General features: G+C 46.1%; 1 protein-coding gene across 1 annotated transcript in view; it reads right to left on the bottom strand.

Moving 5' to 3' along the window:
* Positions 1 to 18,771, bottom strand: part of Chn2 (chimerin 2) — a 282,989-nt gene that overhangs the window by 23,785 nt on the left and 240,433 nt on the right. Inside the window, exon 7 of the mRNA XM_052719368.1 lies at positions 5,491 to 5,568. Within this exon, the coding sequence (XP_052575328.1) occupies positions 5,491 to 5,568 (78 nt within the window). The remainder of the gene's footprint in view (positions 1 to 5,490; positions 5,569 to 18,771) is intronic.

Genomic DNA, 18,771 nt, shown 5'->3' with positions numbered 1-18,771 from the left:
CCTTCCTAATGTTGAGACCCTTTATTACAGTTCCTCATGTCGTGGTGACCCCCAGCCATTATTTTCATTGCTACTTCATAACTGTAATTGTGCTACTGTTGTGAGTCATGATGTAAATATCTGCATTTCTGGAGGGTCTTAGGTGACCCCTGTGAAAATGGCTGTGACCCACAGGTTGAGAACTACTGCTTTAGGTACAGATGGCATGCAACTAAGTCCCAAAGGATCTGTTTAAACCAGGACAACTGGATTAATTAAGTCATTATCATCACAAACAAGCTCTTTTTATGTTAAGCACATAGTATCACAGTTTGGATTTTAAATGTTTCCCCTGAAACTCATGTGCTGAAGGCTTGGTCCTTAGCTACGGTGCTACTGGGAGGTGATAACGACTTTAGGAGGTTGAGGAAGTTTTCCTTGTGGGAGGAAGTTAGAGCACTGAAGAATGGGTTCCCAAGGAGAAACATTTCTTTGTTTTTCTGTTTGCTTCCTGGCTTCCATGAGGTGAGCAGCGTTGCTTGACAACATGCACTTTGATTCATGATGTTCTGTCTTTTACCACATATCCCAGAAATGACAGACGCAGGAGACCATGGACTGAAATCTCTGAAGCCATGAGCCAAAAAATACCCTTTGCTCTTTAAGTGGGTTTATCTCAGGCATTGTGTCATAGTGACAGAAAGTTTACCAACACACGTCCTCGCTGTGGAGCAGTAGTCAGTCCTGGTTAATCACAGAGACCTAACAGAAGACCTCTGAGTAACTTCCCATGTAGGTTTATCAGAAACCGGATGATTGTTTCAAACCAAGTTTAACATGTGTTCCAGCAGCAGAAAGGAACCCTGGAAGAATGGAGTGGAGGAAGAGCCCGGGTCTACTGAGTAGGGACGTCACCTCTCGGTGGAGGAATCAGCAGAGTAACACCACGGACAGGAGTAACCAGGCAAGAGAAACAGCAGGGGTGGGACTGTGCTAGAGATGGACGCACTTCCTCTCCAGCTTTGCTCAGGGGCAGGCCTGGCTCTGAAATGGCACAGTGGTCGTAGGCCATCTTGGCCAATGGCTCTCCTGTCTTGTCTTGACTACTGTTTCAACATGGCACTTCACACTTTTGTTTTGCATCAGGCCATGCCTACGATGCAGCCGGAGCTACCTAACCATATGTCTCAACTAACAGCCATGCCAGAGCCTTAATGGTAACGTGTACCTCCTCCACGAACAAACCACAACAAACAGACACTTCGGATGCAACCCTCCAAGTGGAAGGTCGTCCAGCTCCTTTAAGACCTCCGTGTCCTTACTGTATCTTTTACTCGTGAAGAAATGCTTAATAAAGAGACAAGGACATTTCTTCACTTTCTGTCAGACCCATGAAGCACAAATAGGAAAAACATCAGTCAGTGGAAACCTTCAAGATGCTAAATGAGTAGCCGTGGACCTTAGCAGTGGTGCCCACACTAGAGACTGGCACTTAGTGGACATTAATTACCATCTAAAGCTTTCATTCTGTGGCCTGAAAGCCTCTAATAAAATGGCATGCTTGAACGCATGTGGAGGATAAAGATGTACCCTCAGGATGAGGAAGAGGTTCTTCCCCTTTAAGTCTCCTGAAAAAAAAAATCAATGAAGTCCTTGAGACGGGCTGCACTGTGTCTTGAGGTATGATACTGTCCTAATCCTTAGCCACTGAGCATGTGGCCTTTAGGAAATTGTGGGAGACACAATTAGAAAGAGGTTGTGCTGGGTGAGCATGGCCCTGTACCCAGTGACTGGTGACCTTGAAGAAAACCTACAAGGACACAGAAGATGGTGATAGGAAGATGGAGGTAGGAATGTAAGCCGAGGAACCCCTAAGGACTGCCAGTCACATGGATAGGTAGGTGAGGGCCTGGGGCATTTCCAGAAGGAGCTAATGCCTACAGCTTGGCTGTAGATTCTGGTACCTAAAACTATGAAAAAGTACATTTTTTGTTCCTTTAAGTTACCAAATTTGTGGTTATTTGTTATGACAGAGGCAGGAACTTATTAGAGTCCTCACAGATATGACAAACTTCTTGAAAACTGGGTAAAATACACATGGAACTCAGGCCTAAAAATTTTAATTCCTCATCTACTTTTTAAACAAATGAGGGACATTCAGGTACATGGCAGAACACATTTCAAGAAATAGCATCATCAGACTTCATTTCGTTTTTTGTTATACATATTTAACAAGAAAGGGAGAAAAATGGAGGAAAGAAAGAAGAGCATGCAGAAGTGAGGGAATTAAATAAAAAAAACACATCATAGAGAAAACCAAACACAAGACGGAGCAGAGTGAGAGGCACAAACGGATGAGTAATAAAGTCATAGTAAAAGTGCGCATCAAATGAACTCTTACTCAAGGGACAGAGAAGCAACACATCATTCACATCTATCTTTTTTTCCACATTTAATTAGCCCATTGCAAAGAAAGCATTGGGCACAGGAATCACAGAAGAGTTACCTGCTGATCAGCATGCAGTCTTTAAACCCTACGACAGTCCCATTTTACAGGCAAGGAAGTTGAAGCTGAGAGAGCCCAGCTCATTGCCAGAGATCATGGAGTAGTCATGGTCCTTATCTGCAGCTGCCCTGCCACGGTGGTGATGTCATGGAAGGACACGGATGCAGGTTGCTAGGGCTTGGGGTTTGCTCACCTGAAGAGTTTTAGAGGTGAGCCACCAATGACCTGAAGAGACTATTCCATCAACAGAAGAGAGTTCCCCCTGCCAGCCAGACAACAGAGTGGAAGCTCTTTCTAGTCCTCTAGAAACAATTTTCATTTATCCTGGAGTCTTAATTTTACCACTGTCTTTGAGTGTTTTAAGTGCAAGGAGCCCTAGGAAACCCCAGCTTTGAATGAACCAAAACGGCACTAGCAAATAGTTTGAAAAGGATGATTATTGCATGAAGTGAGGCATACCCTCCAAAGCTTTTGCACTGGTTGGATTTTTTTCTTTTATTTCTAGGCAGTGTTGTGTGAAAAGCAGGTACCAGGTATGCTATGTTCTCTGGAGTGTCTGAGAAGGGCACTCTCCCAGTGTTGTGTAGTAGTGAGAGCTTCTGATCATTCCGCATGAAGAAGTTCCTGAGTATAGCATGGAAGAGGCTGCTTTTACTACCCCCCACCTCAACAGACCTGATTGGGCAAGGAGGCTTGCTGGAGGTGAGGTAGCAGGCTCTGACAGCAGATTCCTATCTCAGGTAAGAGTTCAGGTAGGAGCAAAGCAAAAGTTATTTGCTGATAAGCACAAAAGCCAGGACTATGCATTCTTGTTAGAACACTAACTCCATGCTATGTACATCATATCTTCCAATAATAAATCAGGAAAGTTCCAGAATACAACCCATTAGAAGTCAATGTAAATAAAAAGCTGATGTAAAATTAAGGTATAAAACACAAATTACAAGTAGTTAGTGGGGCCCTTGGTAAAAGCCTGCTTTCTTTAGGTAGTGATATATTCCTAAAAGCCCATGGATATATTTACAGCAGTGATATGTTTTTAGAATGTTTTCCCAAAAGCTAATGCTACGTTTCTGTTTGTAGTCAGTCAAAGGTAAGAAGAGGTAAAGGACCTAGGGTGGGCGGGATGAATAACAACACAGTGAATGCCTCCTCCAGCCCCAGCCACGTATTCTGAAGAACAAAGGCAGGAACAGTAGCATTGAAAGCCACAGTTAACTGTGGCAGCCACTCCAGGGCCTCTTAGGTTTCAAAGATGTCTGTGTAAGCCACAAAAGGGGTGTGTTCCTGTCTGTCTCATGGAGCCACCTGGGACAACACATATATACTGGGTTTTGTTGTTTTTTTCATTTTCTCTCCATGGCACACTGAATGCTTTGTTCTCCTACCAACATATCTTGGGAGCAAAGTTAGGGAATAAGATTCACCCATGTTTTTTCAAAGTGTCTTAACATTTCCGCTTCAGAGAATAAGTTAAAACAGACTGGCGTTGGTTTTGAAAGTGCCAATCACCTGAGTACACGTATGTTTTGAACTCATGGGGAATATTCACTGAGAAGCTGTTTCATACTAATACAATCAAACTGCACCTTCAGAGCAAAAGCACTGGAATTTTGGAGAGGAAGGGAAGGGATCTGAAAATCCAGCGAGACCTACCCAGTCAGGCCTGGCAGTGCATCCACAGGATGCCCAAACTAGGGGTTTCTGTCCAAAGTCAGAAAAACACTTTCTTAAGGAAAGAAGAGATCACAGGGGTTAAAACAGAAAACCAGAAGAAGAAAAAATATTCGGACACTTCATGCTTCAGACCTGTCATTATTCAGCAATGGGAGAATGATAAACGTCTTAGTGTGGAAGAGACCCGGAACAATGTAACTCTCTATGCCATCACTAAACCCATAGTGTTGAAGACTTCCGTTTCTTTGATCAAGGATAACAGACAAAGGCCTGAGCTGCATGCTTTCTAAAACTAGAAGCGGAGAGATAGAGCAGGCTAACATGCTAACATGCTAACACGGATGCAAATGTAATAGGTGCACATATATCCTTAGGAAGGGCTTGACCCTTCATAAGCAGCAGCAGAAATGGTTTCCTTGTTCCTGCCGTTCAATCTCATTCCCATGATCAGTGGCCCCAGAAGGAAAGCCACACTCAAGTCCCCACCTAGTCTTTTTCTTCCTGAGTCTTGTATCTGAAAACCCCTAGCTTCACATATCATCACCCATTCACTTAGGTGGATCTCTAACATGGCCCCATCCTTCCTCCTCCAGCGACTTCCCATGCTGGGCAATTTGTCATCATGGGTTTCCCCTCCGAACACTTCTGGGACAACACAGCAGGGTAAAAGAACCAGGCTCTAATTTTCTGACGGCGGCTCACACCCAGAGCTGGTCTCAAAGGAAGACAGCACATGGGAAAAACCACTCAAACCCCCACCAGGTTCCCTATCTTTTTGTTTAGACTGGAGAGCGGGGGTCAAGCTTGGCCAGGCTGCAAGATGCCCGTGAACCCAAAGCGCACACACAAGCTAGTGAATGGGTTCTCTCCTCATGACATCTGCAGCTGTCCACAAAGGAACAGGCTCCTCAGAACCGCCGAACACAAAAGACCAAACAGCAAACACGAACTGGACAACTGTTTGCACTCTGCCATAGACAGCAGCAGCCCTTCTGGGTGGAAAAGTACTGCTAGGCTTTGCGCAGAACTTCTAAATGCCACGGGGTGGGAATCTCCTGCTTCCCTCTCACCGGGCATGGAAAGATGAAGAGGAAGTGGGCCTGGCTTCCCAGAACCAAGTTAATACACACGTGTAGGTATTAAGAGCCGTAGCGCGGAGCCAGCGCTTTCTCTGGCCTTCAGTTTGACACAAGGCATCGGGTATGTGGAAAACAAAGGAATTTGCTGCCGCTGTCTTTCTGACTAGAGACCAGATGGAAGTCATCAAGGATCCTCTCCCACCCCCACATCCCTCCCCCCAGGGCAACAGAAAGGATGCAGACTCCTACCTTGAAGTTGTGTGTCTTCTCATAGTTGAAGTGGTTGTCGTTGTGTGTGAGGGCAGCTCTTCGGACGAGCGAGGAGATCTGTGAACAAGCAAAGAGCTTGAGAGGAGACCACAGAAAGGCACCTCTGAGTCCCACCTTTACCCCAAATGCAATGGCCAGCAGCTCTTGGCGCTTCCTGCCCGGCTTGGCCTTCCGAACCACAGCACATTTTCTCTCATTTTCCAGCCACAGTTCCTGAGAGAACATAGTGCCTAGGTCTCGGATCTTCCGAGTGTCCCCTGTGGAGCTCTCTAAAGCCAGCAGAGCTTTGGGATTGTGGCAGCAGATTTGAGGCAGCTGTGTCCTGTCTGCAGAGCCCTGAGGCATGTGACCTGGAAGGGACTGACTGAGTGATGGAGGGGGCTCTGGCTGAGTAGGGATGGGCCTGCTTTGTGCTATTTCTTAAGGCTGGCATGTGCCTGAAACAATAGCACACATTCATGTGTAGCCACCCCCAGATCATCCAGTCAGCGCAGGGGACCCAGGGAGGCAGCGATGTGTGCACATGCACGTGTGTGCACAAGCCTTCACAGACACACACCACACACATACCACAAACACCACATACAGACACACACAGACACACACACCACACACACATGCGCGCACACACACACACACACACACACACACACACACACACACACACCACACATACCACACACAAACACACACAGAGACATACAGACACACACACCCCACAGACATCCCCCGACCCCACGCTCCTTGTGGTGTTCTAAGTCAAAGCTGTATCCAATTATTCTGGGCCTCTGAACCTCATCCTGGGCTGACCTCCAGCAGACTAAACTTTTTTTTTTTTTTTTGGTTTTTCGAGACAGGGTTTCTCTGTGTAGCTTTGCGCCTTTCCTGGAACTCACTTGGTAGTCCAGGCTGGCCTCGAACTCACAGAGATCCGCCTGGCTCTGCCTCCCGAGTGCTGGGATCAAAGGCGTGCGCCACCACCGCCCGGCAGACTAAACTTTTAAACCCACACGATTCTTTAATCTTACAGGGATAAACTCGCACCTATATTTTCTTAAATTGCCCAGAACTTGAAAACCTTATCTTTATTCTTAACACATTTATCAAACTGCAGGAGTCTGAGCCCAAGCAGCTTATGGGAGAAGTGTGAAACATTTGGTTCTGGGCTCAGCAAGCTCCCAGGCCAGCGAGTCAGAAGCAAGGCTTCTGGCCATTCTCCCTCATCCGCTCTCCAGGTCATTCTCCCTTTTCATCCTGATATATATTTATTTATCAGAAATAGCAGGCAAAGTTTTTGTCACTTGAAGGAACTTACACTGGGCCAGGCAACACTCAGCATGCACTAAAGTACATATACTCATTGAATCTCCAGCATAAGGGGAGAACGGCCCATTTCTGGATGAAAATACCGAGGCACTGAGCGGTAACATAATTTGCTGAAGGACACACATCTTGTATCAGTAGCAGAATCCCATGCTCCTCCACGGCTGAAACAAATCCTGGCGCTGTGAGCTTTTACTGGTCTCAATATCTATTTGCTCTACAAATCCTAGAAAAATCTCTTTTCTGGCATATTCAGCTTCTCCATGGAGCAGCTCCTGCTCTCCTTTAGGGTGTTACAGCATCATTTAAACACACCTACATCCTTATCAACATGCAAATTTCAACTTCAATGCCACCCGTGCCAAGAAAACGGTCCCAAACTTCCCACTGGCGGAGCACTCTGCCCTCTTAAGTACCATTCTTCATTGCACATACCGCTGTCTTAGTGGAACCAGTGACAGTCCTGACTCTCCATTACACCAAGAACTCAGATAATCCCCCTGCGCCTGGGTCACCTTTGGGTCCCCCTGCAAGTCTCTAATGAGACTCCTTGCTATAGCATCCACTGAACAAATACAAGGTTCTAGAAAGCCCTAGCACATGGAGGGAGCTAGAAGTCTGGAGAAAGGGAAGCGAAGGTGTTCCCCATGGGGCGGGATCTCCCACTCATCCTATGATCATCACTGCCTACAGCCCAGCTTCTGAAGACCAGGACTGCCCAAGGCCATTCTCTCCCAAAGAATCTTTGCCCTGATGTGGTCCTGACCCGGTCCTGAAGTTCAGCTGCCCATGAAGGGGCTGAATGGGGATTTGGTAGACCTTACAAATGTTTCCAGGGTTAGCCTAAGGGTAAAATTTTGGAGGTCATGAATAAAGATCTTTTCTCAAATCTTCATGGCTAGTAAATGAACATAGACCTTTTGATGTAAATAGCCAGTACTACAGTGTGTGCGAGGCAAAGTGTATGATGATACCATTTGAGAATCAGATTAAATAACCATTTCTATGGCAAGTGGGTAACAGAGTCTCCTTCTCCTTGTGGTGGATTGCTGGTTGAATACAAGATTTAATCTCTTTTCTTGTGTGTGTGTGTCATTACTTATAACCAGTGATTTTTATTTCTGTTCATGACAGTGACTTCTTTTTCAGTTTCCAGATCATTTACCCAAACACAAGATGCATTCAGCCATGGGCAAGAACCACACACTGTCCTTCTAGAATCCTCTTTACAGGGACTGTGAGTGTTAGCTCCCCAGGAGAGTGGTAGCTTTAGGGATACTCTAAGTCTCCCTCTTAGCCCAGAAAAAAAAAATGGTTACAAGAATCTCTGGGTGACCTCCCCTCCTTGGGAAATGCCTCTCACAGGGCTCTTTATCAGCACATCTGCAGGGAATCACCCCAGTCCTTTCCATCTTCCACAGCACGAGTCACTGTCCTCAACACACATCTCCACATCTCTCTGTATGTTCTATTTAAACCTGGGATTCTCTCTGGGCTGCTGGCATTGGGGCCAGCTCAGTCTTTGTTTTGGGGTGTGTTGTAAGCTGTTTGGCAGCACGCCTTGGCTCTCCTCACTGGTTACCTGTAGAATCCCCGTTGTGATCACTGAAGGGCATTGCCTAGTACTGCCCAACCCTTCTCCGGTGGGGCTTGTCTGGCTTAAGTTAACAGCATAAACATTTAAGTGCGCTTACTTATGTGCCAAGTACTACGTTAAGTGTATTTCATGTTAGGATTCACTAAAGATGTATGAGTCTACAATGCTGCACTTTTCTAATTCCTTCCATTTTACAGATGAGGACACAGGAACTATGTGCTTACATACCTTGCCCAAGGTCCCAAATCTGGCAGGTGGGCAGTCTGCCGGCATATCTAAGGAGGTCTGGGCTTCTTCCACCACAGGGCAAATTTTATTTTTTATTGTGGTAAACACACATAACAAAGATTGACCATTTGATCACTTTAGCAGAAGTAGACTGGCTTAGAGAGGGGCTTCTGCCTGCCCCACGCCCTCTTCGAAGCGGTGTCTGCTAAAGATATCCTGGCAAGCAGGTGAGGCTATGAATACGCGGTGAAAAGCTGGCCATCTCCCTCTCTTTTTTCCATCTCCTATAATGAGGGTTGGAATTCTACTTTTAGAGTCTCTCTTTGTTCTTTCTCTCCATGTTCAGGATCTAGCATCCAGAAAGGCGTCCAGTAACAAGAAAGCAACAGAATGTTGTCAGGTGAAGGAAAGAGAAGGTAGGTCAGTAGCTGAGGAGATGTGGGAAACAGCCATTTGGGGCACCCAGTGTCACGAAGGAAGATGGGACCTTAGAAGTTCGTGAGCTCACTGGCTCCTTCCCACCCGCTCCTGACAGGCCCCTCTTGGCCTCTGCGAGCCACGGCCTTCTGCCTTACCTGCAGATTTCTAAAGTAGTGATTACTATAGGTTCATTATTTCCCCACAGACCCCAAGTGTGTCCCAGTGATGCGTTTTAAAGAGGTGTGACGAAGAGCATCACCATCAGCCCAGTGACCCCAGTCCCTGTCTGTACTCCTGGGCCCTTTATACTGCCCTGTCTTGTGTCTGTGTCTTCCTTAAGTGCTTATAACCCAAGCTACGTCCTGTCTTCAATCACTAGCCTGACCGCCACTTCTGCTGCCTCATAACAGTGCAAGAGATGAAACTCACTATTACATGCTGGCCAGGGAGCCACAGGCGGGGGCTCTACTATCTTACTGGTGTTTGCGGCAACTAGAGTTATGTCTGAGGAAAAATGGTTGGCGACTTATTAAAGGCCTGAATGGAGCCACTGGTTCTATTTCCAGCATTCTTAGGCAGCTCTGAAGACAGAGATTTAAATAGACACACACACAGGGTGGGGGTGGGGGTGGGGGTGGAGAGAGACAGACAGGAGTGTGTGTGTGTGTGTGTGTGTGTGTGTGTGTGTGTGTGTGTAGAGACAGAGACAAAGATAGGGAGAGGGAGGGAGACAGAGACAGAGACAGAGACAGAGACAGAGACAGAGAAAGACGTAGAGAGAGATTAACCAAAGCAATAATACTGAGCAATGGGAAAAGGCCAACACATTCAATATAGGGAAAAGGTAAATAGATGATGGTTCAATTGTGTAATGGTATATTACATAAACGTTAACCAAAGTGAGTAAACACCTCAATGACGAGAGCATCTATCCCCACATATTATTAGGGGAGGAGAAGGCTGCTGAGCCAGATACAGGCATATTACCCATTTTGTAAGAGAAACAGACCAAAATATTTCCCTCTCACACCAAACTGCGGAACATAAGGAATAATATCTCTGGGTGGAACTGTGAGAACTGTCACAGGCCTCTATTTTCTTCTACATATTTGGAATTTTCTACAATTATAACTTAGTTCTATTAAATAATAATTACTTTTAAAACTATAGTGTACAGACTTCGTTAGTCATGTGGACATACGATAAGCTGTTCGTATCTGAACTATAGTTGGCATTCATTCTAAGACCTCTTTTTCTTCGGGAGAAGGAACCCAGGGTCTGTGGCCCCTCACCACAGAGCTATTGAACTAGATCCAGAAACAGATCCAGGTCTGGATTCTCCTGTGTGAAACTCGTAGGTGGCTCCTCACAGAGACAGCCATGGAGTTCCCTGGGAGACTATTTGGTGCCCTACCTCTCAGTTTCTGGTTCACTTTGTATAGTGCAAGACCCGAGATTCTGCAACCCTAACATTCTCCCAGGCGATGCTGGTGTTGCTGGCCCTGGGACCCCTGAGATATGCTTTTTACTCAGCCTGTGGCTTTGTCTGATAGTAAGATAAACCTGGGGACAGGCAAACACCGCCCCCCACACCTGCTCAAGGTGCCCCCTCAGAACAATCACACTCTTTCTGGAGAGGGTGTCTCAGACATCTCCCCAGGGAAAAGTAAAGCGCTTCTGGAATTGAGAGTTCTCATTCAAATGCTTCTCAAGTTCTCCTGCTTATAGATTATTAGAAAATATGAAAGAATGAATGTAAGAATTGCTACTGAAGAAATGTTTCCTCCCCCAAGGAATCAATAAATATCAAATCATGCAACCTTATCTCACACCCCCCTTCATGAAACTTAAAACCTCCATCAACTCTTAAGATAAAAGCAAAACTCCATACCATAGTCTCCTAGGGTGTGGCCTGGCCTCTGCCACTTTTCCAGGCTTTCTTCTCACCACTTCCCTGCTGGTACCTGCTAACCATACACCTAGCAGTATAGTTCTGAAGTTATGAGCCAGGAGCCCCCAAGCCAGCTGGCTTTATGAGCTCAGGTCCTATGCACACTGTCCATCACAATTAAAGCCCAGGTCATGCCACCTGGCACCAAACAGCTACTCATTGCATTTTACCAAAATTCATGAATGTTCTCAGCTATAAACTCTCTGGAGGCAAGGAGACCTCTACAGCAGCTTATCATCATCACTATTAAGTTCCCCTCTTTCAGACGCTGATACAACACCCAGGGGCTGTGATCTTTGGGATTTCCTCTGGCTTGTGCTGTCCAGTTGCTGCCATTACAAAGGAAGCATTGGAAATGGGTGGGTGGTGGTGGGGGAACATGTGTGTAGGTCAGGCCCAAAGTCATGAGCCCTAAGGAACAAGACTAGTTAGGTTTGGGGCTTGAGTAATGTCACTCTGTATCTTGGAAATAATAAATAAGGATTTATCTATCTATCCATTCATCCATCCATCCATCCATCTCTCTATCTACCTACCTACCTAGCTACCTGCCTATTATGTATCATCTATCTTCTATTTACCTACTCTCTACCTATCATCTTCTATCTATCTATCTACTTACCTACCATCTATCTACCTAAGTATTGTCTATTATATCATATCATATCTATCATATCTATCTATCATATCTATCTATCTATCTATCTATCTATCTATCTATCTATCTAACTATCATCTCTTCCTAATTATCTACCTATTATCTATCTATCATTTATCTATATCTATCCACCTACCTATCTATCATTTTCTGTTGTGGAATATTATTTTAAGATATGTTACATTTGTTTATGCTATGGAATGTCTGTTTAATGATGCAAAGATGTGTTGCATTCTTTTATGTTGCATTTGTTTAACTCTGTGAAGCTTTGCCTGTCTAAAACATCTGATGTCTAAAACACCTGATTGGTCTAATAAAGAGCTGAACGGCCAACAGCAAGGCAGGACAAAGGATAGGCGGGGCTGGCAGGCTGAGAGAATAAAGAGAAGGTAAAATCTGGGGGGAAGAAAGATTAAGGAGCAAGGAAAGAGGGGCCAGGCACCCAGCTACATATCCAGATAGGAAATAAGAAGTAAAGAAAGTTATATAGAAATGGAAAAGATAAAAGCCCAGAGGCGAAAGGTAGATGGGATAATCTAAGTTAAGGAAAGCTGGTTAGAAACAAGCCAAGCTAAGGCCGGGCATTCATAAGAAAGATGTGTGATTATTTGGGAGCTGAGTGGTGGTACCCCAAAAAGAGTAAAGATCAAAAGAGTAAAACACAACAAACTACAATCTTCATGTACTCATCTATTTTTGATGTCTTTCTTCTTACGAGCAAGGTAGAGTCAATGTTATTGTCCCCACAGTGTATGAGAAGGCAGGAGATGCTCTGAGGCATGTCCTGGGAGTTAGGCTCAGGAACCTTATGACATTTTTTATGGAAATCCCTGGATTCCCAGTATAGCAGATGAGCAATCTTCTGACACAAGGACTAATTTCTCCTCTCCATTCCCGAGAGCATTTTAAAATACAAAATTTCAATACTTAAAAATGTAACTTGAAAACAACTGTGGTTCGTCTATGGACTCTATTCCAGTGAGTGGCAAGCTGCAGGCCTTGGCTTGGCCCTCAAGAAAGCTGTGTTTTGTGAAAAATGAATACACTCACTTTTTAGCAGTGCTTTTTATTTTCATAACCTGGTATTAAGATAACTTCTATAAAAAGCCAGCATGCTCTTTTTCTCTGTACACTCTGGTTTCACTACCCACACATCTAGGGAGCATGGCCTGGGTGATAATCTAGGTGGCCTCTGTCCTCAAAGCTCTAGCCCATTAATCTCATCACTGTAGTAGAATAAACGTGTCGAAGCCTGCTGCACTAGAGAGAGGTGTTAGATGGACAGAATTGGTCACTGGGGTTGTGCCCTTGAAGGGAATATCAGGATGTGGCTTCTTCCTTCTCTCTGCATCCTGACTCCGTGTGAGCAGCTTTGCCCCACATCCCCCCACCACATGCTATTCTGCCGCAGTACAAGCCTAGAAACAACAGCGCCAAGTGACCGAAGCAACCATGAGCACAGATAATCTTTTCACCTTAGGCACTTCATCATAGTAACAGAGAGCTCTCACACCTGCCCAGATCCGAGAACACTTAGCAACGTGCTGCAGCCATTCATTCCAGGAGGAAATGTCTGGACTAATGCACCCAAGGTGTGCTTGGTTTGGTTTGGTTTTCATTCTCTATGAAGACCCCTTTGACACCTTTCATGGCTGCAGAATGGAAACACCAATGTACGCTGCTTACTACATGTTTTTCTGTATATAATACATGTAACATCCTTAGCTATGAGGGCTTCTCTCTCTCTCTCTCTCTCTCTCTCTCTCTCTCTCTCTCTCTCTCTCTCTCTCTGTGTGTGTGTGTGTGTGTGTGTGTGTGTGTGTGTGTGTGTGTGTGTTTGTGTGTGTTGAGGGACTGCAGAGTCAGGGATTTCCACTATGTTTCTACTGCAGCATTTTAGAGTAAGTTCCCATTCCTGTGGACAAGTGAAAAACCAGAAATGTTGAATGAAATAAATCCATATTGCTGAGTGAAAACCTAAAGTATGTGTGTGTGTGTGTGTGTGTGTGTGTGTGTGTGCGCGCGCATGCGCGTGCATGTGTTTTCATCAACACTACTAACCCAGACTGTTTGATACTATGGACACTGAGCACTCTCTCCTACTGCAAGATAAAGCTTCCTTGTTCTTCCCAAGAACTGCCTGGAGTGTTTGCTTGCTTCTTCACTTGTGGATTCTGTGTGTGAAAACGGAGGGGGACAGCAGAGCCACTGGACTGCAGACTTGTCCCCATGGCGGTGGAAGGACTGAGGGGCCAGGGTAGGCACTTACACCCTCTCCACCCATGCCCTAGCTCAACACTACTGCTTCCATTGCATCCCTCTAAGCATCAGCTTTCATACCTGACCCAGCTCAGGCCTGGAACTACTGCTGACCTCCAGACCTGTGGTAGTGAGGCCTTGGCTCTGATGGCACATACCCAGGAGCCACCCTGATTGTCTTCTAGGATCAATATGAGAAACAAGAGCACCAAGGAAGGGTCTCAACACCCTTCCTAGAACTCTTTTCTTCAGCATAGCATTCTCCTAACACTGAAGGGCCGTGCAGACTCCTAACACTGAAGGGCCGTGCAGACTCCTAACACTGAAGGGCCTTGCAGACTCCTAACACTGAAGGGCCGTGCAGGCTCCTAACACTGAAGGGCCGTGCAGACTCCTAACACTGAAGGGCCGTGCAGACTCCTAACACTGAAGGGCCGTGCAGACTCCTAACACTGAAGGGCCGTGCAGGCTCCTAACACTGAAGGGCCGTGCAGGCTCCTAACACTGAAGGGCCGTGCAGACTCCTAACACTGAAGGGCCGTGCAGACTCCTAACACTGAAGGGCCGTGCAGGCTCCTAACACTGAAGGGCCTTGCAGACTCCTAACACTGAAGGGCCGTGCAGACTCCTAACACTGAAGGGCCTTGCAGACTCCTAACACTGAAGGGCCGTGCAGACTCCTAACACTGAAGGGCCGTGCAGACTCCTAACACTGAAGGGCCGTGCAGGCTCTGAACACTGAAGGGTCGTGCAGGCTCCCAACACTAACGCATCATGCAGGCTCCTGAGGGACCAGAGACCCTTGGCAGCAGCAGACAGTCAGATTGCTGGTACAAGGTTGTAATTGATCTCTCCCAAACAGACCCCTGTCCAGCTGTTTTTACAGAGACCAGCGTCAGCAATTTTGGCGAACAATGGATGTTTCTTAGACACTTTGATGTGGAAACAAAGACACTCCATGCTGTGGACAAAGGATTAGGGTACACCGGACAGCTCACACATTTCAGTAGACAGTTGATTTGGGGAGCAGCTGGGGAGCTAGCAAGGAGCTTTACATCTGAGCATGTCCTTAAAGGAGATCTTTAATATTCGCAGCCACACTTCCCAAGTCTGCACCTACTGAAGTACGCCAGGGTTGTCTTTAGGGAAACGGACACTGTCAGGTGAAGCTCCTTGGAAGTGTGTAGGAATCCCTCAGGGATTATGATGCAAAGCTAAAATGCCTGAAAGCCCCGTGCACTCTGAGGGGAACAGTTGCCAGCAAGTGCCCAGCTGCTGTCCTCCCCCCCCCCACCCCCCCCCGTGCCCTCTGTCCTTCTCATGTTCCCTATTTGTCTCCTTTGCTTTGTAGTTTTGTGTTGTCACGTGACTCCTCACCTCTAGCCAAAGGATTGATTGCCTTATGGGTTTTATTACAAAACTCAAGACGCTCAGTTTCTGGTTTATGATGCCCGACTGTAGCAGAACCCAGGTGTGTTCCTCTGAGTCCTGTTCCCTCCCTGTCACTGTCACTTAGTTGACACTTAGATACATTCCTGCTGGAAGCCACACATTTGCCAAATTGCAGTTTTTGGTGACCACAGAGAGGCAATGTTCAGAGCACCACTGCTGAATGCACGTGACAGAGCCCTGCACACTATGGAACATGTTCTCTGCTCTGCAGGTGGTACATGTCTGTTGTCTAAAGGAAAAAAATTCAAGGTAACCCACTGGTTTCTGTGTGTGAACAGTCCCAGATTCAAATGACAGAGATGCTTGTTAAATATTTTTTCACAAATAAAAACATCTCCAGTCCCTACTGTGCTTTGCATAGTGAACAATCACCCAAACAAAACAGCCTTTGATGCCATTCCCCAGCTGCGTGGCTGAGACTTGCCCAGTATAGAGAATTCAGTATTCGGAACCGCATGTAGATACTGGCACATTCCACAGAGAATCTCAGCTCACTTCTGGGCTCTGTAGTGGGTGGAGACTGGGATTTTCAGAGTCTACCATTTGGGAAAGCCAGCCCAACACCAAGTCTGTGGCCCTGCTGTCCTGTCCGTCCCCCAAGGGAATCAGTATGGTGACGCTGCATGGCCACAGCCACCACCGCTCTGTGAAGACAGTGGGTCACAGCAATAAGCAAGGTTGAGTCTTCCAGGCAAAGACAACCTTCTGAAAGGACCACATGCAATTTGACCTCGGCTCTGTTTTTAAGGCAAGCAAATTATTCTTGGACACACAGCAAGCATCTCGCTCCTTCTTTCTCTCCCCAGCAAATCTTTCTAAAGCAGCTATTGTTTATCAAGCACAGGGTTAAGCAAGTGAACAAGTCGGAGGGTTGACAGTAAACACAGGCAACAACACACAGCAGGTGATGTGTTAGAAAGAGCAGGGTGGCTTGGAAACGAGGGCAGGGGGATGGGAGGAGTGAGGTGGGGAGGGAGGGTTGTGGATAGTATGTGGAGTGAGTAGAAAATTTCTTAATAAAGAAAAATGAGGAAAAAAAAAAGAAAGCCATCAGGGCTACGGAGAGGTAAAATACAGAGAACGAGCCCAGGGGTCATTCTCGGTGGGTGGTGGGTAAAGAGCCTTCTGTGCAAGTCTGGGGACTCTGAGTGTGAGTTCCCAGAACCCACTTAAAGCCAGGTTGGTAGCACACATCTGTAATCCCAGTGCACCTATGGAATAAGGGGTAGAGAGAGGAGAATTCCAAAAGTTTGAGGGCCAGCTAGCCTGGACTACAGAGTGGTGGGCAACAAAAGAGTGAGAGCCCGTCTCAGACAAGAAAGAAGGTCAGGGTGATGTCCAAGATTGACCTTTGACCTTCCCATCCATGCCACGGCATGCACACACCCAAACATTCATTCTCTCTCTCTCTCTCTCTCTCTCTCTCTCTCTCACACACACACACACACACACACACACACATACACACAAACACACACATTCTCTCACGCACACAGACACAGAAACAGAGAGACAGAGAGAGACAGAGAGAGAGAGAGAGAGAGAGAGAGAGAGAGAGAGAGAGGAGAGGAGAGGAGAGGAGAGGAGAGGAGAGGAGAGGAGAGGAGAGGAGAGGAGAGGAGAGGAGAAGAGAAGAGAAGAGAAGAGAAGAGAAGAGAAGAGAAGAGAAGAGAAGAGAAGAGAAGAGAAGAGAAGAGAAGAGAACAGATAGGGAAAGATACTTGCAAACTTCAAAAACATTTTCTTGTTTACAGTGGAGTCCAAAGCTAGGCTGTCTGGATTGAAATTCCAGCTTCACACCCCCCGCCCCCATGCAGAAACTGAACCAAGTGTCTCAATTCTCAACTCTGTGCCTCAAATTTTTTTTCAAGGTTGGATGTACCTCACAATCGTAGGTCCCTGATGGAGGACTAAAGTGATGCTGACTATTGTTCAACTCAGTGCCAGGTACCATGTCACATATTCACAAGCATGCATATATAATTTAAAGAGTAAACTAACTTTCACAATATGCAGGTGATGTTTCCAAAGTCTTAGGAAGGTGTGGTTCAACTAAAAATACCTTTACTTCATGTGAGATACAAAAAAATTCCCTTCTGACCTGCTATATTTCCTAAACACAAGGTCATTTTAATTTGATCAGAATCACTGGAGAGCTAACAAAGATCCTGTAAGTATTTTAATATATGTGCTAGTTCCTCAGAGACACTTGGTGGCTGAGTGTGGAGAGTTTTATTAAAAGCATAAGTGCCACAAAACAGTCTATACCGTGAAGCATCATGGGATCAGAAAGAAACTCGAGGACGCAAACGCAGAAAAACAAAGAAGGAGGCAGTTATTACGACTTCTATGGCCCTGGGGATGTGAGCAGGGCCGGTGGCCTCAATCCTGGGCCCTATCCAGAGCTGCATTCAGGGGAGAACAATGCACAGTCTTGAAGCAGGTGGTGGCACTCAGCAGCTGAGTCGCCTCTAAACAGCTTGCTGGGCTCAGTGGCCTCACTCAGCTTCTCCTCTTGCACGTGTGTGTGTCTGGCTGTTGGAGGGAGATTGCACTTGCCTGGTCATGGAGGCCAGAAGTCAACGCTGGGTGTCCTCTCTTGCTCTTCACCATATGTGTGTGTGTGTGTGTGTGTGTGTGTGTGTGTGTAGTTAAGATCAGCTGGCCAGGGTGCTCTGGGGATCTGTATGGCTTCCATGTCCCCTGGGAGAGGATTGCAGGTGTGTGTGACTACACCTGGCCTTTTCGCAAGGATGTTGGGCTCTAAATCCAAGTTCTCATGTTTGTGTGGAAAGCACTTTGCTGACTGGGCAACTTCTATACCGTACATGATGGCATCAATTTTATCTTATTTAAAATATCGAGTTATTTCCAGTTATTCTGTGATAAAATGAGTTTGAAAATTCTGTGTATATCTATGTCTTGCAGGATTATATGTTATACCATTGTTTAAACATATCAGCATTTTCCAGAGTTGTCTCTACCCATGTAAAACCAACAAATATTTAACAGCAATAGTGTTTGGGAGACTCAGTGCCTACTGTCAGGATGGTTGTATCCATCAAAATATATAACATGGTTTGATGCCTCCAGCCCAGTAATGGCTCAGCAGAGATTTTATGTATTCTGATTAAGCTTAGCTAAAAGTATTGCTTATCCTGAGCAGCACACTCACAGGAGAAGATGGACATTGGTCTTGCCTATAGTCCTGAGTGACCCTGAGATGGGGTGGATATGGGTGTTACCATCTTGTCTCCTAAACAATGAGTCATTCAGGGCTAGTGGACAAAGATTATCGCCACAGATAACAACCTTTTAGTCACATCAATTCCAGGCAGGGTGGGCAGAAAAACTTGGGCACTGTGACAGCTA

This window comes from Peromyscus californicus, unplaced genomic scaffold (assembly GCF_007827085.1).
Source record: "Peromyscus californicus insignis strain IS unplaced genomic scaffold, ASM782708v3 Scaffold_6__1_contigs__length_162567912, whole genome shotgun sequence".
NCBI lineage: Eukaryota > Metazoa > Chordata > Mammalia > Rodentia > Cricetidae > Peromyscus > Peromyscus californicus.
Note: the sequence above shows the minus strand (reverse complement) of the source record. Positions and strands in the feature narration are given on the sequence as shown.